Genomic DNA, 26,285 nt, shown 5'->3' on the forward strand with positions numbered 1-26,285 from the left:
CTAGACCCAAACTGTTACAGACCTATATCCATCCTGCCCTGCCTTTTTAAAGTCTTCGAAAGCCAAGTGAACAAACAGATCACCGACCATCTCGAATCCCACCGTACCTTCTCTGCTATGCAATCCGGTTTCCGAGCTGGTGTTCCTCAGCCACGCTCAAGGTCCTAAACAATATCATAACCACCATCGATAAAAAAAAACAGTACTGTGCAGCCGTCTTCATCGACCTGGCCAAGGCTTTCGACTTTGTCAATCATCGTATTCTTATCGGCACACTCAACAGCCTTGGTTTCTCTAATGACTGCCTGGCCTGGTTCACTAACTACTTCTCAGATAGAGTGCAGTGAGTCAAATCGGAGGGCCTGTTGTCTAGACCTCTGGCAATCTCTATGGGGGTGCCACAGGGTTCAATTCTCACTTGGAGGCCACTCCTTCCGTGGCCTCCAACTGCTCTTAAATGCTAGTAAAACTAAATTCATGCTCTTCAACAGATCGCTGCCCGCACCCGCCTAGCATCACTACTCTGGACAGTTCTAACAGAGTATGTGGACAACGATAAATACCTAGGTGTCTGGCTAGACTGTAAACTCTACTTCCAGACTCATATAAGCATCTACAATCCAAAATGAAATCTAGAATCGGCTTCTTATTTCGCAACAAAGCCTCCTTCATTCATGCTGCTAAACATACCCTCGTAAAACTGACTATCCTACCGATCCTTGACTTCGGCGATGTAATTTACAAAATAGCCTTCAACACTCTACTCAGCAAATTGGATGCAGTGTATCACAGTGCCATCCGTTTTGTCACCAAAGCCCCATATACAGTGCCTTGCAAAAGTATTCGGCCCCCTTGAACTTTTCGACCTTTTGCCACATTTCAGGCTTCAAACATAAAGATATAAAACTGTAATTTTTTTGTGAAGAATCAACAACAAGTGGGACACAATCATGAAGTGGAACGAAATTTATTGGATATTTCAAACTTTTTTAACAAATAAAAAACTGAAAAATTGGGCGTGCAAAATTATTCAGCCCCCTTAAGTTAATACTTTGTAGTGCCACCTTTTGCTGCGATTACAGCTGTAAGTCGCTTGGGGTATGTCTCTATCAGTTTTGCACATTGAGAGACTGACATTTTTGCCCATTCCTCCTTGCAAAACAGCTCGAGCTCAGTGAGGTTGGATGGAGAGCGTTTGTGAACAGCAGTTTTCAGTTCTTTCCACAGATTCTCGATTGGATTCAGGTCTGGACTTTGACTTGGCCATTCTAACACCTGGATATGTTTATTTGTGAACCATTCCATTGTAGATTTTGCTTTATGTTTTGGATCATTGTCTTGTTGGAAGACAAATCTCCGTCCCAGTCTCAGGTCTTTTGCAGACTCCATCAGGTTTTCTTCCAGAATGGTCCTGTATTTGGCTCCATCCATCTTCCCATCAATTTTAACCATCTTCCCTGCCCCTGCTGAAGAAAAGCAGGCCCAAACCATGATGCTGCCACCACCATGTTTGACAGTGGGGATAGTGTGTTCAGGGTGATGAGCTGTGTTGCTTTTACGCCAAACATTACGTTTTGCATTGTTGCCAAAAAGTTTGATTTTGGTTTCATCTGACCAGAGCACCTTCCTCCACGTTTGGTGTGTCTCCCAGGTGGCTAGTGGCAAACTTTAAACGACACTTTTTATGGATATCTTTAAGAAATGGCTTTCTTCTTGCCACTCTTCCATAAAGGCCAGATTTGTGCAGTATACGACTGATTGTTGTCCTATGGACAGAGTCTCCCACCTCAGCTGTAGATCTCTGCAGTTCATCCAGAGTGATCATGGGCCTCTTGGCTGCATCTCTGATCAGTCTTCTCCTTGTATGAGCTGAAAGTTTAGAGGGACGGCCGGGTCTTCGTAGATTTGCAGTGGTCTGATACTCCTTCCATTTCAATATTGTCGCTTGCACAGTGCTCTTTGGGATGTTTAAAGCTTGGGAAATCTTTTGGTATCCAAATCCGGCTTTAAACTTCTCACAACAGTATCTCGGACCTGCCTGGTGTGTTCCATGTTCTTCATGATGCTCTCTGCGCTTTAAACGGACCTCTGAGACTATCACAGAGCAGGTGCATTTATACGGAGACTTGATTACACACAGGTGGATTCTATTTATCATCATTAGTCATTTAGGTCAACATTGGATCATTCAGAGATCTTCACTGAACTTCTGTAGAGAGTTTGCTGCACTGAAAGTAAAGGGGCTGAATAATTTTGCACGGCCAATTTTTCAGTTTTTTATTTGTTAAAAAAGTTTGAAATATCCAATAAATTTCGTTCCACTTCATAATTGTGTCCCACTTGTTGTTGATTCTTCACAAAAAATTACAGTTTTATATCTTTATGTTTGAAGCCTGAAATGTGGCAAAAGGTCGAAAAGTTCAAGGGGGCCGAATACTTTCGCAAGGCACTGTACTACCCACCATTACGACCTGTATGCTCTCGTTGGCTGGTCCTCGCTACATATTTGCCGCCAAACCCACTGGCTCCAGGTCATCTATAAGTCTTTGCTAGCGCCGCCTTATCTCAGCTCACTGGTCACCATAGCAACACCCACCCGTAGCACGCGCTCCAGCAGGTATATTTCACTGGTCATCCGGAAGCCAACACCTCCTTTGGCCGCCTATCCTTCCAGTTCTCTGCTGCCAATGACTGGAACGAATTGCAAAAATCACTGACTTTGGAGACTTATATTTCCCTCACTAACTTCAAGCATCGGCTGTCAGAGCAGCTTACCGATCGCTGCAGCTGTACACAGCCCATCTGTAAATAGCCCATCCATCCTACTACCTACCTCATCCCGATATTTGTTTTTAGTTTTTTCTGCTCTTTTGCACACCAGTATTTCTACTTGCACATCCTCATCTGCACATCTATCCCTCCAGTGTTAATTGCTAAATTGTAATTACTTCGCCACTATGGCCTATTTATTGCCTGTCACGTCCTGGCCAGTATAAGGGTTAATTGTTATTGTAGTTTGGTCAGGACGTGGCAGAGGGTATTTGTTTTATGTGGTTCAGGATGGTGTTTGTCATGAAGGGGCATTTGATTTAAGTATTCCGGGGTGTTTGGGCACTGTTTGATGTTCATGTATTCTATGTTTAGTCTAGTGTGTCTGTTTCTATGTTTGGCTAATTGGGGTTGGGACTCTCAATTGAAGGCAGGTGTGTCTATTTGCCTTTGATTGAGAGTCCCATATATTAGGGTGTGTTTGTGATTTGTGGGAGATTGTTCCGTGTATAGCGTCAAGCCTTACAGGACTGTTTATTGTCGGTGTGTTTCTTTTTGTATACGTGTTTATTTTGGGTTTGCCTTCTTTTCTCATAATAAAGAAGATGAGTATACACATACCTGCTGTGTTTTGGTCTCATCACTACGACAATCGTGACATTGCCTTACCTCCTTACTTACTTTTCACACACTGTATACAGATTTTCTATTGTGTTATTAACTGTACGATTTGTTTATTCCATGTGTAACTCTGTGTTGTTGTTTTTGTCGCACTGCTTTGCTTTATCTTGGCCAGGTCGCAGTTGTAAATGAGAACTTGTTCTCAACTGGCCTACCTGGTTAAATATATAAATATATATTTATTTTATTACATTTTTTAAATAAGGTAGATTTGGAAAATTAAAGAGGACCTTAGGGAGGAGTGCCGAAGACATGAAAGCGCATGAGGTTTTTCTTCCAGCTGCAGTCTATTACTGATGCTTTGGGTTGGGTCATTGTGGTAAAGACGCTGTAAAGATTCTGTTGTAAAGATTCCGTTCATGTTTATTTTACTGTATACAGTAATTGTACTGTATAATTTTACCTTATTGTATTACAGCTATAATGCCTAAAAGGAAAGCAGAATAATTTATATCATAGGCCTATACAGTTTAGGAATACAGGGGATGTTGCTGCCTGTTCCTCAGGTCAAAGGCTGATATGACATCAGCATTATGCAGTATTTTCCTCTGCTTATGCCAAACGCAGGGGCTGTGTTACACACTTTCTCCCTCTCTCTCACTCCCTCTCTCTCTCTCTCTCTCTCTCATCTCTCTTTTTATTTATTTCTCTCTCTCTCTCGTCTCTCTCCGTCTCGCTCTCTCACTCCCTCTCTCTCTCTCGTCTCTCTTTTTATCTCTCTCTCTCTCTGTTCTCTCTCTCTTTCTGTCGTCTCTTTCTCACTCTCTCTGTTCTCTCTCTTGTCTCTCTCTCTCTCTCGCTCTCTCTCTCTCTCTCTCTCTCAAACAAACACATGGTTTATTTGATTATTTTCCAAACTGCCACGTCTCAGAGTTGTGTGTGTGTTTTGGTAAAGACCCACATACACAGAGGACTGTTTGTCTGTCTGACTGTATGTGTGTGAGAGAGAGAGAGTGTTCAGTGTGGAGAGAGTCAATTAACAACATGGCCATGGAATGGGTCTCCCTGCTGTCCCCCTTTTCTCCCTCTCTCCCTCTCTCTCAGTATATGACCACTGAGTATATGATATGAGTCAGTGGTGCTGACAACAGTGGGACACTGTGTCTCAGAGTCCTCTCCTCCCCTGCCAGACTGAGTATCCCAGGCTACATGACAGGCAGCACCTCTTTTATTCACACAAGCAGCCCAGGAGGCCGGCCTGGTCGGGGCCGGGGCTGGTAGAGGGGGCAGGGCTATGGTATGGTAATGTGCTCAGAGGAAGTGAGCGCAGGGTAGCGGAATGCTGCTGAGATTAGTAGGACTGACTGACTGCCTGGGAGTTCAGCTGGCTGATCAAGGCTGGCAGGACAGCGCTAACCGCTAGCTGCTGAATGCCTATCCGGAGATACTGAGGATTATTAGCGTCAGGGCCTAACCAGCGGATGAAAACATGCCCCATTTCACAGTGGTACCGGTGGAGGACAGCGCTACGTCCAACTATGACAGTTTGGAAGGAATTAACTGGGTGGACTACAGAGACACAGGACAGGGGGGACACCCTGGACAACAAGACACTGTCAGCTCTGATGGTGAGTCTCTCTCTCTCTCTCGCTCTTTCTCAGACAACAGACAACTGTTCCTCTCAACTCTTTACAAAGTAGAACAACATAGTTGTCTTGTTAACTAAGAACTGCTTGGAAGAACAGACAGACAACTGTTCCTCAACTCTTTATAAGCAGGTTGTCCTATTTACTTAGAGAACTGTCTAGAAGTGTGAAGTTAATGAGATGTTTTCTATAGTGTGTTGTTATGAGTGTGACCTGAGGAGAAGTTGTGGGAATGCTTTACATTGTCCTGGGGGCTGGCTGGGACAGAACAGCTGGTTGTATATTTACCATGGCAATCCTCCAACCTACCTGGCAGATTTCCTTTCCCGGGCAGACAGTTTTCCAGCCTATTTTTGACAGCTCAGGGAATTTTCTGTGGGGTGTTATCGTGGGATTTCAGAGATTCAGGACAGACTCAGGGAGATTACCCCTTCATGAGCCCCCTCATGCCAAATATGTCTGTGGTGACAAAGGGAAAATAATTGGAGGGGCGGGGTGGGTGGTGGTGAGGAGGGGGTGGAGAGGCAGGGGGACCAGCCTTAGGCCTCAAGTGTTCCATCTGACAAAAGATGGAGCACTCTTTGTGCAAAGCGTTTATTTCTTTTCACACACAGGGGTTTGAGCAGGCTGTTAAACCAGTGAGGAACAGCTTTTTCTTTCTCTCAGTCTATCTCGGCTGTATATCTAGCTCTAGTCCCTCTTTCAGTTTCTCAATTCGCTTCTGTATCAAGTATGAGAAAGTGGATAAACCACCCCTATGAGGTTAGGAGAGGAGTTTGTAGCCGGGGGCAGGATTATATGAGACTGCTGATATGCAAGGCTGACATGGGAACCGACCAGGCGTGAGTCTGCTGTATGAGGGAGAGAAAGGAGAGCTTTGATAAAAGGGAGCTGCCTCGTAATGAAGCACCCACACACAACCACAGGCTGGCCAGCCGGGCACACAGACCTACCCCTGCCTGGCCTTCCATCCATTACTGCCAAGGTAATGAATACACCACCATCACAGGCTGGCCAGCCGGGCACACAGACCTACCCCTGCCTGGCCTTCCATCCATTACTGCCAAGGTAATGAATACACCACCATCACAGGCTGGCCAGCCGGGCACACAGACCTACCCCTGCCTGGCCTTCCATCCATTACTGCCAAGGTAATGAATAAACCACCATCACAGGCTGGCCAGCCGGGCACACAGACCTACCCCTGCCTGGCCTTCCATCCATTACTGCCAAGGTAATGAATACACCACCATCACAGGCTGGCCAGCCGGGCACACAGACCTACCCCTGCCTGGCCTTCCATCCATTACTGCCAAGGTAATGAATACACCACCATCACAGGCTGGCCAGCCGGGCACACAGACCTACCCCTGCCTGGCCTTCCATCCATTACTGCCAAGGTAATGAATAAACCACCATCACAGGCTGGCCAGCCGGGCACACAGACCTACCCCTGCCTGGCCTTCCATCCATTACTGCCAGGGTAATGAATACACCACCATCACAGGCTGGCCAGCCGGGCACACAGACCTACCCCTGCCTGGCCTTCCATCCATTACTGCCAGGGTAATGAATACACCACCATCACAGGCTGGCCAGACGGGCACACAGACCTACCCCTGCCTGGCCTTCCATCCATTACTGCCAGGGTAATGAATACACCACCATCACAGGCTGGCCAGACGGGCACACAGACCTACCCCTGCCTGGCCTTCCATCCATTACTGCCAGGGTAATGAATACACCACCATCACAGGCTGGCCAGACGGGCACACAGACCTACCCCTGCCTGGCCTTCCATCCATTACTGCCAGGGTAATGAATACACCACCATCACATGGTGTGTACACAGTACTGAGTTATAGAGGAAGTTGGTGCTCAATGTTCTGGCCTGGGATTAATTACTATTGTTTCCAAGATAGTTACTTTTGGCAGTTTTATCTCTCCTGCGGAGAATGCATGGGCAGGGAGAATGCGTGGGCAGGGAGAATGCGTGGGCAGGGAGAACGCGTGGGCAGGGAGAACGCGTGGGCAGGGAGAACGCGTGGCAGGGAGAATGCGTGGGCAGGGAGAATGCGTGGGCAGGGAGAATGCGTGGGCAGGGAGAATGCGTGGGCAGGGAGAATGCGTGGGCAGGGAGAATGCGTGGGCAGGGAGAATGCGTGGCAGGGAAAATGCGTGGGCAGGGAGAATGCGTGGCAGGGAGAATGCGTGGGCAGGGAGAATGCGTGGGCAGGGAGAATGCGTGGGCAGGGAGAATGCGTGGCAGGGAAAATGCGTGGGCAGGGAGAATGCGTGGGCAGGGAGAATGCGTGGCAGGGAGAATGCGTGGGCAGGGAGAATGCGTGGGCAGGGAGAATGCGTGTGTGTACGTTTGTGGTGCACGTCTTTGTGACTGTGTCCCTGCATGTGGCGGGAAACTGTGCAGTAGAGATATTCTCCACTAGACCACAGGACTGATATCATCATCATCATACTCTCAAACACCCTGGAATTATGGGACATTTTTGCCTAAAGTCTCCTCTATATTCCTGGAATGTATGGAATTCATTCACGGCTTGTTTTGTTGGATTTTGGCCTGGGAACTAACTGAAATAGAAAGTGAAACAAAGCAAATCTAGTGTTCACAATCTAGTGTTCACAGGCAACCTCAATTTAACCCAGTTTGCAAAAACACAGCTGTTATGTGTTATCACTGGCAGTTCATGTTTTGCCCATGAGGGGCTCCTGATTGAATAAAACATCTGATGGCATGAAATGACCTGGAATGGTTCTCCAAGCCTGTTGAGCTCTCTCTTTCTGCACATGCTTGTTTTGAGATGACTGTGAACTCTCACCTTCTTCTTCCTCTTAATCTCTCTCTCTGTCTTTCTCTCTCAGGCAGTGGGGGTTTCCAGAGAGAGAGAGAGCTCTCTCTCTCTCTATGTCACCATTTCCTACTTGCAGGAAGAATAACATCTAGGAAGTGAGATGGAAACAGATGACTAGGAAGGAGTAAAAATGTATATTATTATCTTGGGTGGAGTGTTGCGTATGTGTTTGTAGGAAAAGGAGGAGTGTGATGTGAGGGAGGAGATTGTTGAAGTAAAGGAGGCTATCATAGATGGTGTGATGGAGGGAAGAGGTGTGTAGGTCTGGTATGGTTGGTTAGAGAGGGTGGAGGAGAGGATGGAGACAGCCACAGTCACAGTGCTAACTCTGTTCCAGGCTGATCGCCCTGCTCTCTCCAGAGCTGGTCTGGACTACACACTGTGGCCAGTGTACCAGAGAAGCCTTCCAATAGAGTGCTAGCAAGCTAGGAGTCAGTCAGTTCTAGTCAGTCAGCCAGTCAATTTATCCACTGTACAATATCTGGCAAGGCCGCATTTGCGCATGACCGAATTAGTTGTGAGAATTTGTGTGTGTGAAACAGTGTGTTTGAGTGAATGTGTGTGAGAGAGTGTGTCTGAGTGATTGTCTGCATCAGCATTATCACCATGTCCTACAGTATTGTTGCCTTGCTGTAGTCTAATCCACTATTGAAGGAATCTTTAGTTTTGTCTTCTATACAGAAAACAGTTGGCCTCATACTGAACTGTACAGTACAGAACAGAACAGTAGATTATGTAAGAGGAGTATCATTGTTTTCCTTCCTGGGTCTTCCCAGCCTGTCTTCAGGAGAACAGTGTCCATTTCTGTCATTCTGTCCCACATGCTTCATAGATGGGCTTAACCTCATAGAGATAAACACCCACCCTGCAGACAGCTGATTCTGTGTGTGTGGACTGAATGATGACCGATGGGCTCTAGACAGCTGGACTGCTAATTTGAACCCTGAGACCAGTGACAGAAAAAGAGTCAGTCAGAAGAATGTATCATGAAGGGAAGCTGAAGTGTAAAGGATGGCTTGCAGACCAGTGTCAGTTACTGATTTGTAGTAGAATAAGGATGGCTAGTTGATGAGGGGACTTTCCACTATACATTTCTTCTATACATCCATGTTACAAGACATGAAGACGGTCCCGTGTGGCTCAGTTGGTAGAGCATGGTGTTTGCAACACCAGGGTTGTGTGTTCGATTCCCACGGGGGACCAGTACGGAGAAGAAATGTATGCATTCACTACTGTAAGTCGCTCTGGATAAGAGCGTCTGCTAAATGACTAAAATGTAAATGTAATGTTTTCTCACAACCGTTTCTTTCTGTAAATCTGTAGGCAATTTTTTACTTCCTTTCACATCAATGCTTCCTTTGATAGAAGTGGTGACTAAGCTCCTGTATTTAGAACTGTGAAACATATGATTTTAGACTGAGAAAACGACATACAAATAATGCCCTATAGCGTGTTCATAGGTGTACTCTGCTCTGCTGTCCCAAGTGGCTTACACAGTATCCTGTGTACCCCATAGGCATCTGGTCAAAAGTAGTGTACTATTATAGGGATTTGGTACCATTTTAGGATACAACCCCACTAGCTACAGCTACAGTTGTCTCCCTGAGAGGCTATAGCATAGCACTGCTGGTAGGGTAGGGTTAGCTGTATTATTCTACTAGAGCCCCTGGGGTTAGAGCTATGAGAGACATGTAACAACAACACTGGGTTATTTTAAAGTGGGAATTGGCAGTCCTTTATGTAGGGAATGACTGTGTGTTTTCCACAGCCTCTAGCTTGCCCGGTAACAATGAATCCCATCTCTCCTGATTGGGCTGCTACAGTGTATTAGCTTCTGTTGAAAGACAAACAGTCCTCAAAGACTGTGTCCCAAATGGCACCTTATCCCCTATATAATGAACCCTTTGGGCCCTGATCAAAAGTTGTGCACTATACAGGGAATAGGATGCAATTTGGGACTAACCCTAAGTCTTCAGGAGAGTGTCACTGTATTGTATAATAGCTTGACTTGAGGAATTAACAGCATGCACAAAAACAACACACATTCCTAACACAACTCTCTGAAGAAAGTCATGACCTGATGTGCAATTATGTTGTATCTATTTGTCACTTTGCCTTGTTATACCTGTATCCAAAGAATGTTCAGCTGTTGCTGTTTCTGTCTGCCCTGTTTCTGAATCCACCATTTGTGCCAATTTTGTGTCAATTTGATTTTCCAATTGGTGGCCCCCCTCCTCTGTACAGATGTAGGATCTTAATTTGATCACTCTTTTGTTGCTGAGAATTTTCATGCACAGCAGGAAATACAAACTTGTAGTGTATTTGAGTTTTAAAAAGGCTTCTAAAGTTTGTAATTTCCACTTTGAAATTTGCCCTAAAGAAAAATGTATCAACCCCTACAAGAATGTTCATGAATTATAATCCATGTAATAATTCACATTTCCTGTTGCTGTAGGATTATTTTTCTGCTCTAGCTGGTGAAAATAAAGATCCTACATCTGTACTGTACAGTGCTCCTCTGCCCCTCACTGTTGTGCTGTAATCACCCTCTACTAACCCTAATCATAAGAAAAAAAGGGATGAGGGTAGATAATAACAACAAAATGGAACAGTCGATTTAAATAACATTCTCCTAGGTAACTCAAAATGTTCTGAAAAACTTGAAGAAAAATAAACTGGGATGAAAAATACTTCAGTAATTCAGAATTCTGAAGAATATTACTAGTGAATTTGGATATAGTTGTCTTTATTTTTTAGATGACAGTAATTTAACAATTTATGTATATATCAAAAATATCCACAATTGTCACAGAATAAGTCATACTCTTCGGCGAATATGTCGTATGGGAGATAGAAGGACCAAGGCGCAGCGGGATTGTGGACACTCATGTTTATTACTGATAAAAACATGTAAGGTATCCACTTGAGAAAAAACAAAACAACAAACAATACTCACAACGGCAACAGTGTGGCAGGCTCAAACAAACGCAGTGCACACAACACATCCCCCACCACCCCAAAGACAAACACACACACCTATATAGGACTTCCAATCAAAGGCAACTATACACACCTGCCTTCAATTGGAAGTCCCAATCATCCACCCAACATTTAACAAACACAAACCCCCTGCCACATCCTGACCTAGACAAAGCAATACGCCCTCTGCTGGTCAGGACGTGACAACAATCTCACTTCAGTCCTCTCAATCAGAATATATCTTCATCTCCATAGCAGATTACAAAGGGAAACCCAGATGCGAGCTGCCCAGTGACACGAGCCTACCAGACAAGCTAAATGCCTTTTATACTCGCTTCGAGTCAAGGAACACTGAAGCATGCACGAGAGCCCCAGCTGTTCTGGATGACTGTGTGATAATGCTCTCAGTAGCTAATGTGAACAAAACCTTTAAACAGGTCAACATTCACAAAGCCGCTGGGCCAGACAGATTACCAGAACGTATACTCAAAGCATGCGCAGACCAACTGTCAAGTGTCTTCACTGACATTTTCAACCTCTCCCTGACTGAGTCTGTAATACCTACATGTTTCAAGCAGACCACCATAGTCCCTGTGCCCAAGGAAGCGAAGATAACCTGCCTAAATGATTACCGCCCCGTGGCACTTACGTCAGTAGCCATGAAGTGCTTTGAAAGGCTGGTCATGGCTCACATCAACAGCATCCTCCCAGACACCCTAGACCCACTCCAATTCGCATACCGCCCCAACAGATCCACAGTTGACGCAATCTCAATCGCACTCCACACTGCCCTTTCTCACCTGGACAAAAGGAACACCTATGCGAGAATGCTGTTCATTGACTACAGCTCAGCGTTCAACACCTTAGTGCCCACGAAGCTCATCACTAAGCTAAGGACTCAGGGACTAAACACCTCCCTCTGCAACTGGATCCTGGACTTCCTGACGGGCCGCGCCCAAGTGGTAAGAGTAGGCAACAACACGTCTGCCACGCTGATCCTTAACACTTGGGCCCCTCAGGGGTGTGTACTTAGTCCCCTCCTGTATTCCCTGTTCAGCCACGCGTGCGTGGCCAAACACGACTCCAACACCATCATTAAGTTTTCTGACAACACAAAGTGGTAGGCCTGATCACCGACAACGATGAGACGGCCTATAGGGAGGAAGTCAGAGAACTGGCAGCGTGGTGCCAGGACAACAACCTCTCCCTCAATGTGAGCAAGACAAAGGAGCTGATCGTGGACTACAGGAAAACATTAATGAGGCTGTAGTGGAGCGGTTTTGAGAGTTTCAAGTTCCTTGGTGTCCACATCACCAACGAACTATCATGGTCCAAACATACCAAGACAGTCATGAAGAGGGCATGACAAAACCTTTTCCCCCTCAGGAGACTGAAAAGATTTGGCATGGGTCCCCAGATCCTCAAAAGGTTCTACAACTACACCATCGAGAGCATCCTGACCCTTTTCATCACCGCCTGGTATGGCAACTGCTCGGCAACTGACCGTAAGGCGCTACAGAGAGTAGTGTGAACAACCCAGTACATCACTGGGGCCAAGCTTCCTGCCATACAGGACCTATACAATAGGCGTGTCAGAGGAAAGCCCATAAAATTATCAGAGACTCCAGTCACCCAAGTTATAGACTGTTTTCTCTGCTACCACACGGCAAGCGGTTCCGGAGCGCCAAGTCTAGGACCAAAAGGCTCCTCAACAGCTTCTACCCCCAAGCCATAAGACTGCTGAACAATTAATAAAATCGCCACCGGACAATTTACATTGACCCCCCTCGTTTTGTACACTGCTGCTACTCACTGTTTATTATCTATGCCTTGTCACTTCAAATCAAATCAAATGTATTTATATAGCCCTTCGTACATCAGCTGAAATCTCAAAGTGCTGTACAGAAACCCAGCCTAAAACCCCAAACAGCAAGCAATACATGTGAAAGAAGCACGGTGGCTAGGAAAAACTCCCTAGGAAAAACTCCCAAGAAAGGCAAAAAACCTCGGAAGAAACCTAGAGAGGAACCAGGCTATGAGGGGTGGCCAGTCCTCTTCTGGCTGTGCCGGGTGGATATTATAACAGAACATGGTCAAGATGTTAAAATGTTCATAAATGACAATTATGGTCAAATAATAATAATCATAGTAGTTGTCGAGGGTGCAACAAGCACGTCCGGTGAACAGGTCAGGGTTCCATAGCCGCAGGCAGAACAGTTGAAACTGGAGCAGCAGCATGCCCAGGTGGACTGGGGACAGCAAGGAGTCATCATGCCAGGTAGTCCTGAGGCATGGTCCTAGGGCTCAGGTCCTCTGAGAGAAAGAAAGAAAGAGAGAAAGAGAGAATTAAAGAGAGCATATATAAATTCACACAGGACACCGGATAAGACAAGAGAAATACTCCAGATGTAACAGACTGACCCTAGCCCCCCGACACATAAACTACTGCAGCATAAATACTGGAGGCTGAGACAGGCGGGATCAGAAGACACTGTGGCCCCATCCGATGATACCCCCGGACAGGGCCAAACAGGCAGGATATAACCCCACCCACTTTGCCAACGCACAGCCCCCACACCACTAGAGGGATGTCTACAACCACCAACTTACCGTCCGAAGACAAGGCCGAGTATAGCCCACAAAGATCTCCGCCATGGCACAACCCAAGGGGGGGCGCCAAGCCATACAGGAAGACCACGTCAGTGACTCAACCCACTCAAGTGACGCACCCCTCCCATGGACGGCATGGAAGAACACCAGTAAGCCAGTGACTCAGCCCCTGTAATAGGGTTAGAGACAGAGAATCCCAGTGGAAAGAGGGGAACCGGCAAGGCAGAGACAGCAAGGGCGGTTCGTTGCTCCAGCCTTTCCGTTCACCTTCACACTCCTGGGCCAGACTATACTTAATCATAGGACCTACTGAAGAGATATGTCTTCAGTAAAGACTTAAAGGTTGAGACTGAGTCTGCGTCTCTCACATGGGTAGGCAGACCATTCCATAAAAATGGAGCTCTATAGGAGAAAGCCCTACCTCCAGCCGTTTGCTTAGAAATTCTAGGGACAATTAGGAGGCCTGCGTCTTGTGACCGTAGCGTACGTGTAGGTATGTACGGCAGGACCAAATCGGAAAGATAGGTAGGAGCAAGCCCATGTAATGCTTTGTAGGTTAGCAGTAAAACCTTGAAATCAGCCCTTGCCTTAACAGGAAGCCAGTGTAGGGAGGCTAGCACTGGAGTAATATGATCAAATTTTGGGGTTCTAGTCAGGATTCTAGCAGCCGTATTTAGCACTAACTGACGTTTGTTTAGTGCTTTATCCGGGTAGCCGGAAAGTAGAGCATTGCCGTAGTCCAGCCTAGAAGTAACAAAAGCCTGGATTAATTTTTCTGCGTCATATTTGGACAGAAAGTTTCTGATTTTTGCAATGTTACGTAGATGGAAAAAAGCTGTCCTTGAAACAGTCTTGATATGTTCTTCAAAAGAGAGATCAGGGTCCAGAGTAACGCCGAGGTCCTTCACAGTTTTATTTGAGACGACTGTACAACCATCCAGATTAATTGTCAGATTCAACAGAAGATCTCTTTGTTTCTTGGGCCCTAGAACAAGCATCTCTGTTTTGTCTGAGTTTAAAGTTTGCAGCCATCCACTTCCTTATGTCTGAAACACAGGCTTCTAGCGAGGGCAATTTTGGGGCTTCACCATGTTTCATTGAAATGTACAGCTGTGTGTCGTCCGCATAGCAGTGAAATTTAACATTATGTTTTCGAATTACATCCCCAAGAGGTAAAATATATAGTGAAAACAATAGTGGTCCTAAAACGGAACCTTGAGGAACACAGAAATGTACAATTGATTTGTCAGAGGACAAACCATTCACAGAGACAAACTGATATCTTTCCGACAGATAAGATCTAAACCAGGCCAGAACTTGTCCATGTAGACCAATTTGGGTTTCAAATCTCTCCAAAAGAATGTGGTGATCGATGGTATCAAAAGCGGCACTAAGATCTAGGAGCACGAGGACAGATGCAGAGCCTCGGTCTGTCGTCATTAGAAGGTCATTTACCACCTTCACAAGTGCAGTCTCAGTGCTATGATGGGGTCTAAAACCAGACTGAAGCGTTTTGTATACATTGTTTGTCTATAGGGAAGGCAGTGAGTTGCTGTGCAACAGCTTTTTCTAAAAATTTTGAGAGGAATGGAAGATTCGATATAGGCCGATAGTTTTTTATAATTTCTGGGTCAAGATTCGGCTTTTTCAAGAGAGGCTTTATTACTGCCACTTTTATTGAGCTTGGTACACATCCGGTGGATAGAGAGCCGTTTATTATGTTCAACATAGGAGGGCCAAGCACAGGAAGCAGCTCTTTCAGTAGTTTAGTTGGAATAGGGTCCAGTATGCAGCTTGAGGGTTTGGAGGCCATGATTATTTTCATCATTGTGTCAAGAGATATAGTACTAAAACACTTTAGTATCTCCCTTGATCCTAGGTCCTGGCAGAGTTGTGCAGAGTCCGTAATTTGCTTTCTATTGATCATGATCTTTTCCTCAAAGAAGTTCATCAATTTATTACTGCTGAAGTGAAAGCCATCCTCCATTTGTGAATGCTGCTTTTTAGTTAGCTTTGCGACAGTATCAAAAATAAATTTCGGATTGTTCTTATTTTCCTCAATTAAGTTGGAAAAATAGGATGATCGAGCAGCAGTGAGGGCTCTTCGATACTGCACGGTACTGTCTTTCCAAGCTAGTCGGAAGACTTCCAGTTTGGTGTGGCGCCATTTCGGTTCCAATTTTCTGGAAGCTTGCTTCAGAGCTCGTGTATTTTCTGTATACCAGGGAGCTAGTTTCTTATGACAGATGTTTTACATTTTTAGGGGTGCAACTGCATCTAGGGTATTGCGCAAGGTTAAATTGAGTTCCTCGGTTAGGTGGTTAACTGATTTTTGTCCTCTGACGTCTTTGGGTAGGCAGAGGGAGTCTGGAAGGGCATCAAGGAATCTTTGGGTTGTCTGAGAATTTATAGCACGACTTTTTTAATGCTCCTTGGTTGGGGTCTGAGCAGATTATTTGTTGCAATTGCAAACGAAATAAAATGGTGGTCCGATAATCCAGGATTATGAGGAAAAACATTAAGATCCACAACATTTATTCCATGGGACAAAACTAGGTCCAGAGTATGACTGTGGCAGTGAGTAGGTCCAGAGACATGTTGGACAAAACCCACTGAGTCGATGATGGCTCTGAAAGCCTTTTGGAGTGGGTCTGTGGACTTTTCCATGTGAATGTTAAAGTCACCAAAAATTTGAATATTATCTGCTATGACTACAAGATCCGATAGGAATTCAGGGAACTCAGTGAGGAACACTGCATATGGCCCAGGAGGCCTGTAAACAGTGGCTATAAAAAGTGAGTGAGTAGGTTGCATAGATTTCATGACTAGAAGCTCAAAAGACGAAAACGTCATTTATTTTTTTTTGTAAATTGAAATTTGCTATCGTAAATGTTAGCAACACCTCCGCCTTTGCCGGATGCACGGGGGGTATGGTCACTAGTGTAACCAGGGGGTGAGGCCTCATTTAACACAGTAAATTCATCAGGCTTAAGCCATGTTTCATTCAGGCCAATCACATCAAGATTATGATCAGTGATTAGTTAATTGACTATAACTGCCTTGGAAGTGAGGGATCTAACATTAAGTAACCCAATTTTGAGATGTGAAGTATCACAATCTCTTTCAATAATGGCAGGAATGGAGGAGGTCTTTATACTAGTGAGATTACTAAAGCGAACACCGCCATTTTTAATTTTGCCCAACCTAGATCGAGGCACAGACACGGTCTCAATGGGGAAAGCTGAGCTGACTACGCTGACTGTGCTAATGGCAGACTCCACTAAGCTGGCAGGCTGGCTAACAGCCTGCTGCCTGGCCTGCACCCTATTTCATTGTGGAGCTAGAGGAGTTAGAGCCCTGTCTATGTTCGTAGATAAGATGAGAGCACCCCTCCATTAATGTTTTCCTGTAGTCCACGATCAGCTCCTTTGTCTTGCTCACATTGAGGGAGAGCACCCCCACCTACATGTACAAATTACCTCAACTAACCTGTACCGCCGCACACTGACTCGGTACTGGTGCCCCGTGTATATAACCTCATTATTGTTATTCTTATTGTGTTACTTTTTAGTATTCCTTTTTATTTTAGTCTACTTGGTAAATATTTTCTTAACTCTTCTTGAACTGCACTGTTGGTTAAGGGTTTGTCAGTTAGCATTTCATGGTAAAGTCTACACTTGTTATATTCGGCGCATGTGACAAATAAAGTTTGATTTGATGTGATTTGAGTGAAAGAGTGGCCAATAGCGTACTTGAAAGACCTACAGAGACTGTATGGCTGTGCTTTGAAATGTATAACCAACCCACTGATAAGCATGTGCAACTTTTAGTTTTAAATTGAATCTCAACTTAATTTCCCCTTTAGTGGTAAGGAAGCAGTTCATCGTATTGAGTTCATCTGATAAACAATATATCAAACAGAACTGGATCCACAAATTCTTCTTCCTCTTCTTTTCCCCAGTGTCATTAAACACACTCTAACATCTTATCAGTCAGTCATTGTTGTTTGTATGATTATTAACACTGTCCAGACAGTGACTAAGTAGACACATTCCTAACTATGAAATATGAAGTATATATTCACAATTACTTAGTTTACCATCCTTTATAAATGTGTAAGGACAAGTCAAATCAAAGTTATTGGTCACATGCGCCGAATACAGCTGGTGTAGACTCAAGGAAAACGCTTACTTACGAGGCCATTCCCAACAATGCAAAGTTAAAAAGTAAGACAAATATTTGCTAAATATAAAAGGAAATAGTAACAATAAAAACAATAACGAGGCTATATACAAGCAGATCATGGATCAGTTCAAATGAGCTAGACAAACTAACACCAAGTTATTATACAATACACAGGATTACAGTATCAAATGTAACTTAACTGCCTAAGGCTCTGGTATAGTTGTGTACCCACCTTAGTGTTGGTTGGTACAGTAGCAGGCTAGCAGCATCTCTGTTGTGGACCCTGGTGTCCGTTGAGAGTCTAACCAGTGTTGACAGCTACTGTAGCTAACTGACTAGTGTTCTTACACACACCCAAATGCTCACTCACATACACACACTCACGTTTAGGCCTTCTATCTCACGTGCATTTGAATCTGTGCTTGCATGCACGCGCACACAGTCTTGTTTACGTGAATTTTCAGGGACTATTTTATTCCCATTCAAAATCCTACTAACTCTTACCCTTAACCTAACCCTAACCTTTAACCCCTATACCTACCCTAACCTTAACCCCAAACCCTAAACCTAACCCTTAAGCCTAAAATAGCATTTGAACAATTCATTTTTTATTTTTTTTTCCTACCTTGTCAGGACATTCTGGTGAGTTGTCAGGACATTGTGATCCTGATAATGTAGGAAAACATGTACACTTTCTCTCTCTCACACACACACACACATTGCCTTTGAACAGCACTAATCAGAATAGCATCTCTGCCAGCTAACCACACGAGGTAGAGCCATAGAGAGGTCTAAGCTGCATGACTTCTCCGCTGCTTAATAAAGTCTTAAATGTTCATTTAAGGAGAAGTTTAGCAAAGAGGCTTTCATACCGAATAAGCTAATAGGGGGACAAAGTGTTTTTCATGGATAAGCAGCTTAGGTGATTGCTGACATGTTGAAGTTTTCTTGCTTTCTTTTGCATTATTGGTTATATAAATGGTTAGCCACTGAAAAGTCACAACTCCGGAGTCTAGAGCCCAGATTCACAAAACCTTATTAAGAAGAAATGTATTCTTAAGTGCAATTTTTTCCTTAAGTTATACTTAATGTGTATTCCTCTGTCACGTCCTGACCAGTATAAGGGGTTATTGGTTATTGTAGTTTGGTCAGGACGTGGCAGGGGGTATTTGTTTTATGTGGTTCAGGGTTTATGGGATATGTATTTATGTAAGAGGGGTGTTTGATTTATGTGTTCCGGGGTTTTTGGGTAATGTTCTTGTTTTGTATTTCTATGGTTTTCTATGTTGTGTATTTCTTTGTGTTGGCCTGGTATGGCTCTCAATCAGGAACAGCTGTACATCGTTGTTACTGACTGAGAGTCATACTTAAGTAGCCCTGTTTTCACCTGTCCCTTTGTGGGAAGTTGTGGTTGCATAGCTGTGTGTTTAGCCTGCAATCCTGTTCGTTAATTTTCTTGTTTTGTCATTTAAGTGTTCTAATAAAAGTTAAAATGAGCACTCAACCCGCTGCGCCTTGGTCCACTATATACGACGGCTGTTACATCCTCAATAAAGTTATTGGAAATGTTCTCAAGTTTCTTCCTATGTTTCTTCCTAAGAAAAAAGTTGCGAAGAAATTTGATTCTTGAAAATAATGTTCTTGGATTTCTTCTTGGAAACGTTTTTAATTCCAAGATACCTAAACCCTTGTCTTAAACTCAGGGCAGTGAGAGATTAAGCTAATGAAAGCAATTGAGCATGTTTAATTAATTCACAAACTTCATATGAAACTTTCAGTATTGGTTGTTTTCAACCGAAGAACATGTTTTAGAACAGTAATCTCAGTATGAAATATGCTAGGATGATTGTTATTACTAGCTAGATTGGTTGCCTAGTGGCAATCATCTTGTGAAGATCGTTAAGAAGTACGCAAGAAGATATTTGAGAAGTCTGTAAGAAAAAAATGAAATCTTAAGATATTGTTAAGGAATTGCACTTACGAACTGTCTTATGAACTTTGTTTCTTTATTAAGAAGCTTCTTAGGTTTTTGTGTTAGAAGTGTTCTGTGAATCTGGGTCCAGAACATATATCGGGTTCTTTTGATGCTGATGCTCACTGTGCCTCTGACTGTTGTCTGAGTCCAGAACATCTATCGGGTTCTTTTGATGCTGATGCTCACTGTGCCTCTGACTGTTGTCTGAGTCCAGAACATCTATCGGGTTCTTTTGATGCTGACACTCACTGTGCCTCTGACCGTTGTCTGGGTCCAGAACATCTATCGGGTTCTTTTGATGCTGATGCTCACTGTGCCTCTGACTGTTGTCTGAGTCCAGAACATCTATCGGGTTCTTTTGATGCTGATGCTCACTGTGCCTTTGACTGTTGTCTGAGTCCAGAACATCTATCGGGTTCTTTTGATGCTGATGCTCACTGTGCCTCTGACTGTTGTCTGAGTCCAGAACATCTATCGGGTTCTTTTGATGCTGATGCTCACTGTGCCTTTGACTGTTGTCTGAGTCCAGAACATCTATCGGGTTCTTTTGATGCTGATGCTCACTGTGCCTCTGACTGTTGTCTGAGTCCAGAACATCTATCGGGTTCTTTTGATGCTGATGCTCACTGTGCCTTTCTTAGAGATGAGAAGATTCTGACCGTTGTCTGGGACCAGCAAGGTTGCAAGTCACCAACTGTGTTGGGTGTTGACACTGGTTCTGTGTCAGTCAGACTCTAGTCTAGGGTATAGTTCTGTGTCAGTCAGACTAGTCTAGGGTATAGTTCTGTGTCTGTCAGACTCTAGTCTAGGGTATAGTTCTGTGTCAGTCAGACTCTAGTCTAGTGTATAGTTCTGTGTCAGTCAGACTCTAGTCTAGGGTATAGTTCTGTGTCAGTCAGACTAGTCTAGGGTATAGTTCTGTGTCAGTCAGACTAGTCTAGGGTATAGTTCTGTGTCTGTCAGACTCTAGTCTAGGATATAGTTCTGTGTCAGTCAGACTCTTGTCTAGGGTATAGTTCTGTGTCAGTCAGACTCTAGTCTAGGGTATAGTTCTGTGTCAGTCAGACTCTAGTCTAGGGTATAGTTCTGTGTCAGTCAGACTAGTCTAGGGTATAGTTCTGTGTCTGTCAGACTCTAGTCTAGGGTATAGTTCTGCGTCAGTCAGACTCTAGTCTAGGATATAGTTCTGTGTCAGTCAGAATAGTCTAGGGTATAGTTCTGTGTCATTCAGACTAGTCTAGGGTATAGTTCTGTGTCATTCAGACTAGTCTAGGGTATAGTTCTGTGTCATTCAGACTCTAGTCTAGGATATTGATTCATTGTATATTTAAATCCAGGGGAAGAGTGTATTTTATAGAGCTCCATATCTATCAGGGAGAAGATAATCAAGCAGATACAGCCTGTGTTTACATGAGGTGGACTTCACCGCTCTTCTATTGATTCTTTATTGATTGACAGGTAAGTAACAGGTCAGGAACACTTTGGTCTTAGTGGTTGTTTTTACGGTGGCACACAGCAGCACTGATCATGGGCCTTTACACAAAAAGACACAACCTCAATTGGTGCCCCACCCTAGTGCTTACTAGACCATTTGGACTTGCCTTGGACGTGCCCCACCCTAGTGCTTACTAGACCATTTGGACTTGCCTTGGACGTGCCCCGCCCTAGTGCTTACTAGACCGCCCTAGTGCTTACTAGACCATTTGGACTTGCCTTGGACGTGCCCCACCCTAGTGCTTACTAGACCATTTGGACTTGCCTTGGACGTGCCCCGCCCTAGTGCTTACTAGACCATTTGGACTTGCCTTGGACGTGCCCCACCCTAGTGCTTACTAGACCATTTGGACTTGCCTTGGACGTGCCCCGCCCTAGTGCTTACTAGACCATTTGGACTTGCCTTGGACGTGCCCCACCCTAGTGCTTACTAGACCATTTGGACTTGCCTTGGACGTGCCCCGCCCTAGTGCTTACTAGACCATTTGGACTTGCCTTGGACGTGCCCCACCCTAGTGCTTACTAGACCATTTGGACTTGCCTTGGACGTGCCCCACCCTAGTGCTTACTAGACCATTTGGACTTGCCTTGGACGTGCCCCACCCTAGTGCTTACTAGACCATTTGGACTTGCCTTGGACGTGCCCCGCCCTAGTGCTTACTAGACCATTTGGACTTGCCTTGGACGTGCCCCACCCTAGTGCTTACTAGACCATTTGGACTTGCCTTGGACGTGCCCCACCCTAGTGCTTACTAGACCATTTGGACTTGCCTTGGACGTGCCCCACCCTAGTGCTTACTAGACCATTTGGACTTGCCTTGGACGTGCCCCACCCTAGTGCTTACTAGACCATTTGGACTTGCCTTGGACGTGCCCCACCCTAGTGCTTACTAGACCATTTGGACTTGCCTTGGACGTGCCCCACCCTAGTGCTTACTAGACCATTTGGACTTGCCTTGGACGTGCCCCACCCTAGTGCTTACTAGACCATTTGGACTTGCCTTGGACGTGCCCCACCCTAGTGCTTACTAGACCATTTGGACTTGCCTTGGACGTGCCCCGCCCTAGTGCTTACTAGACCATTTGGACTTGCCTTGGACGTGCCCCGCCCTAGTGCTTACTAGACCATTTGGACTTGCCTTGGACGTGCCCCACCCTAGTGCTTACTAGACCATTTGGACTTGCCTTGGACGTGCCCCACCCTAGTGCTTACTAGACCATTTGGACTTGCCTTGGACGTGCCCCGCCCTAGTGCTTACTAGACCATTTGGACTTGCCTTGGACGTGCCCCGCCCTAGTGCTTACTAGACCATTTGGACTTGCCTTGGACGTGCCCCGCCCTAGTGCTTACTAGACCATTTGGACTTGCCTTGGACGTGCCCCACCCTAGTGCTTACTAGACCATTTGGACTTGCCTTGGACGTGCCCCACCCTAGTGCTTACTAGACCATTTGGACTTGCCTTGGACGTGCCCCGCCCTAGTGCTTACTAGACCATTTGGACTTGCCTTGGACGTGCCCCGCCCTAGTGCTTACTAGACCATTTGGACTTGCCTTGGACGTGCCCCGCCCTAGTGCTTACTAGACCATTTGGACTTGCCTTGGACGTGCCCCGCCCTAGTGCTTACTAGACCATTTGGACTTGCCTTGGACGTGCCCCGCCCTAGTGCTTACTAGACCATTTGGACTTGCCTTGGACGTGCCCCACCCTAGTGCTTACTAGACCATTTGGACTTGCCTTGGACGTGCCCCACCCTAGTGCTTACTAGACCATTTGGACTTGCCTTGGACGTGCCCCACCCTAGTGCTTACTAGACCATTTGGACTTGCCTTGGACGTGCCCCACCCTAGTGCTTACTAGACCATTTGGACTTGCCTTGGACGTGCCCCACCCTAGTGCTTACTAGACCATTTGGACTTGCCTTGGACGTGCCCCACCCTAGTGCTTACTAGACCATTTGGACTTGCCTTGGACGTGCCCCACCCTAGTGCTTACTAGACCATTTGGACTTGCCTTGGACGTGCCCCACCCTAGTGCTTACTAGACCATTTGGACTTGCCTTGGACGTGCCCCACCCTAGTGCTTACTAGACCATTTGGACTTGCCTTGGACGTGCCCCACCCTAGTGCTTACTAGACCATTTGGACTTGCCTTGGACGTGCCCCACCCTAGTGCTTACTAGACCATTTGGACTTGCCTTGGACGTGCCCCACCCTAGTGCTTACTAGACCATTTGGACTTGCCTTGGACGTGCCCCACCCTAGTGCTTACTAGACCATTTGGACTTGCCTTGGACGTGCCCCACCCTAGTGCTTACTAGACCATTTGGACTTGCCTTGGACGTGCCCCACCCTAGTGCTTACTAGACCATTTGGACTTGCCTTGGACGTGCCCCACCCTAGTGCTTACTAGACCATTTGGACTTGCCTTGGACGTGCCCCACCCTAGTGCTTACTAGACCATTTGGACTTGCCTTGGACGTGCCCCACCCTAGTGCTTACTAGACCATTTGGACTTGCCTTGGACGTGCCCCGCCCTAGTGCTTACTAGACCATTTGGACTTGCCTTGGACGTGCCCCGCCCTAGTGCTTACTAGACCATTTGGACTTGCCTTGGACGTGCCCCGCCCTAGTGCTTACTAGACCATTTGGACTTGCCTTGGACGTGCCCCGCCCTAGTGCTTACTAGACCATTTGGACTTGCCTTGGACGTGCCCCGCCCTAGTGCTTACTAGACCATTTGGACTTGCCTTGGACGTGCCCCGCCCTAGTGCTTACTAGACCATTTGGACTTGCCTTGGACGTGCCCCGCCCTAGTGCTTACTAGACCATTTGGACTTGCCTTGGACGTGCCCCACCCTAGTGCTTACTAGACCATTTGGACTTGCCTTGGACGTGCCCCACCCTAGTGCTTACTAGACCATTTGGACTTGCCTTGGACGTGCCCCACCCTAGTGCTTACTAGACCATTTGGACTTGCCTTGGACGTGCCCCACCCTAGTGCTTACTAGACCATTTGGACTTGCCTTGGACGTGCCCCACCCTAGTGCTTACTAGACCATTTGGACTTGCCTTGGACGTGCCCCACCCTAGTGCTTACTAGACCATTTGGACTTGCCTTGGACGTGCCCCACCCTAGTGCTTACTAGACCATTTGGACTTGCCTTGGACGTGCCCCACCCTAGTGCTTACTAGACCATTTGGACTTGCCTTGGACGTGCCCCACCCTAGTGCTTACTAGACCATTTGGACTTGCCTTGGACGTGCCCCACCCTAGTGCTTACTAGACCATTTGGACTTGCCTTGGACGTGCCCCACCCTAGTGCTTACTAGACCATTTGGACTTGCCTTGGACGTGCCCCACCCTAGTGCTTACTAGACCATTTGGACTTGCCTTGGACGTGCCCCACCCTAGTGCTTACTAGACCATTTGGACTTGCCTTGGACGTGCCCCACCCTAGTGCTTACTAGACCATTTGGACTTGCCTTGGACGTGCCCCGCCCTAGTGCTTACTAGACCATTTGGACTTGCCTTGGACGTGCCCCGCCCTAGTGCTTACTAGACCATTTGGACTTGCCTTGGACGTGCCCCGCCCTAGTGCTTACTAGACCATTTGGACTTGCCTTGGACGTGCCCCGCCCTAGTGCTTACTAGACCATTTGGACTTGCCTTGGACGTGCCCCGCCCTAGTGCTTACTAGACCATTTGGACTTGCCTTGGACGTGCCCCGCCCTAGTGCTTACTAGACCATTTGGACTTGCCTTGGACGTGCCCCACCCTAGTGCTTACTAGACCATTTGGACTTGCCTTGGACGTGCCCCACCCTACCCTAGTGCTTACTAGACCATTTGGACTTGCCTTGGACGTGCCCCACCCTAGTGCTTACTAGACCATTTGGACTTGCCTTGGACGTGCCCCACCCTAGTGCTTACTAGACCATTTGGACTTGCCTTGGACGTGCCCCACCCTAGTGCTTACTAGACCATTTGGACTTGCCTTGGACGTGCCCCACCCTAGTGCTTACTAGACCATTTGGACTTGCCTTGGACGTGCCCCACCCTAGTGCTTACTAGACCATTTGGACTTGCCTTTTCCTGTTTCCTTTGTTTGAATGGGACCACAGTGAAAATATGGCAACCAAATGTGTGGTGGTTTTACTGGTGTGTTTGAAGCTTAAAATGAATCTGCAAATATGGTATTTGTTAATATCTTGGATAATAGTCGCTGCTTTGTATTAAATGTACAAAGACAAAGAAAGAAGCTGATGGAACTAGTAAAGAGAGTAAAGAATGATATGATCTTCCAAAATCCATTCTGCAGATGTAAGATGGCCTGTAACTTCACTACACCAGTGATATTTTGACACTTCCAGTAATAGGCCTAGTTCAAAGACCTCTTCAGTCAAACACATATGAAACAACTTCATTATATGTCTGGATAGCTTTGGAAACTTGGGTAGTTATTTTATTTCTCTCTGTAAAAAGCAAAAGTGAGTGGTGCCAGTAATGTGCTGACTTGTCTAATAGTAACAAGGCGTTCAGACTGAGGTGACTGCTCAGTACAGTGGGAGGAGGCGGGAAGCGGGAAGTCTCAATTTGTTGGCAGTCGTTCTTGTGGCTTGTCGTTCTTGTCGTTCTTGTGGCTCAGAGGCATTTTTGTGGAGGCACCGTTTGTTCGTTGACTTGTTGGAACCTGTCGTTGTAATCCCTGTGTGCTGTTCTTTTCAGCACAATGGAACTCAGGGGGGCTCTCTGTGAGTCGTTCATAACAGTTCTGTTAATCTTTAATCTGTTTTAATTAGACATCAAACATCAGGTCAGGAGAACCCCCTCCGGACCATTCAGCTTTACAAACGGCACCCCGTTCCCATACCCTCCATCCTTTTAATAAGACCGACATGAGGAGGGTGTTGTGGTAGAGAGAGAGACATTGGGAAACATATAAGCGAACAGTACAGACAGAGATAAAGGATTATATGTTGTTTTACAAGTTCAGCATCCTTCGGTCATTGTTTAGAACTGATGCTATGATGGCACGCACATTGCAATGTAAACACAAACACAGTGACATACTTCCTGTCTTACAATGTTCTCACGTGGCACTAACAGCAAACTGACACTAGAGGGCAGTATTTGA

The 26,285-nt window shown here is 45.9% G+C and overlaps 1 protein-coding gene across 1 annotated transcript in view; it reads left to right on the plus strand.

Annotated features, from left to right (window-relative positions):
• The first annotated feature begins 4,579 nt into the window (after window positions 1-4,579).
• LOC115203313 (solute carrier family 12 member 4) overlaps window positions 4,580-26,285 on the plus strand; it is a 52,552-nt gene continuing 30,846 nt past the window's right edge. The window contains exon 1 of the mRNA XM_029767892.1: window positions 4,580-5,018. Coding sequence (XP_029623752.1) covers window positions 4,880-5,018 — 139 coding nt within the window. The 5' untranslated portion in view covers window positions 4,580-4,879. The remainder of the gene's footprint in view (window positions 5,019-26,285) is intronic.

The sequence above is a fragment of the Salmo trutta genome, chromosome 12 (assembly GCF_901001165.1).
Source record: "Salmo trutta chromosome 12, fSalTru1.1, whole genome shotgun sequence".
NCBI classification, from domain to species: domain Eukaryota; kingdom Metazoa; phylum Chordata; class Actinopteri; order Salmoniformes; family Salmonidae; genus Salmo; species Salmo trutta.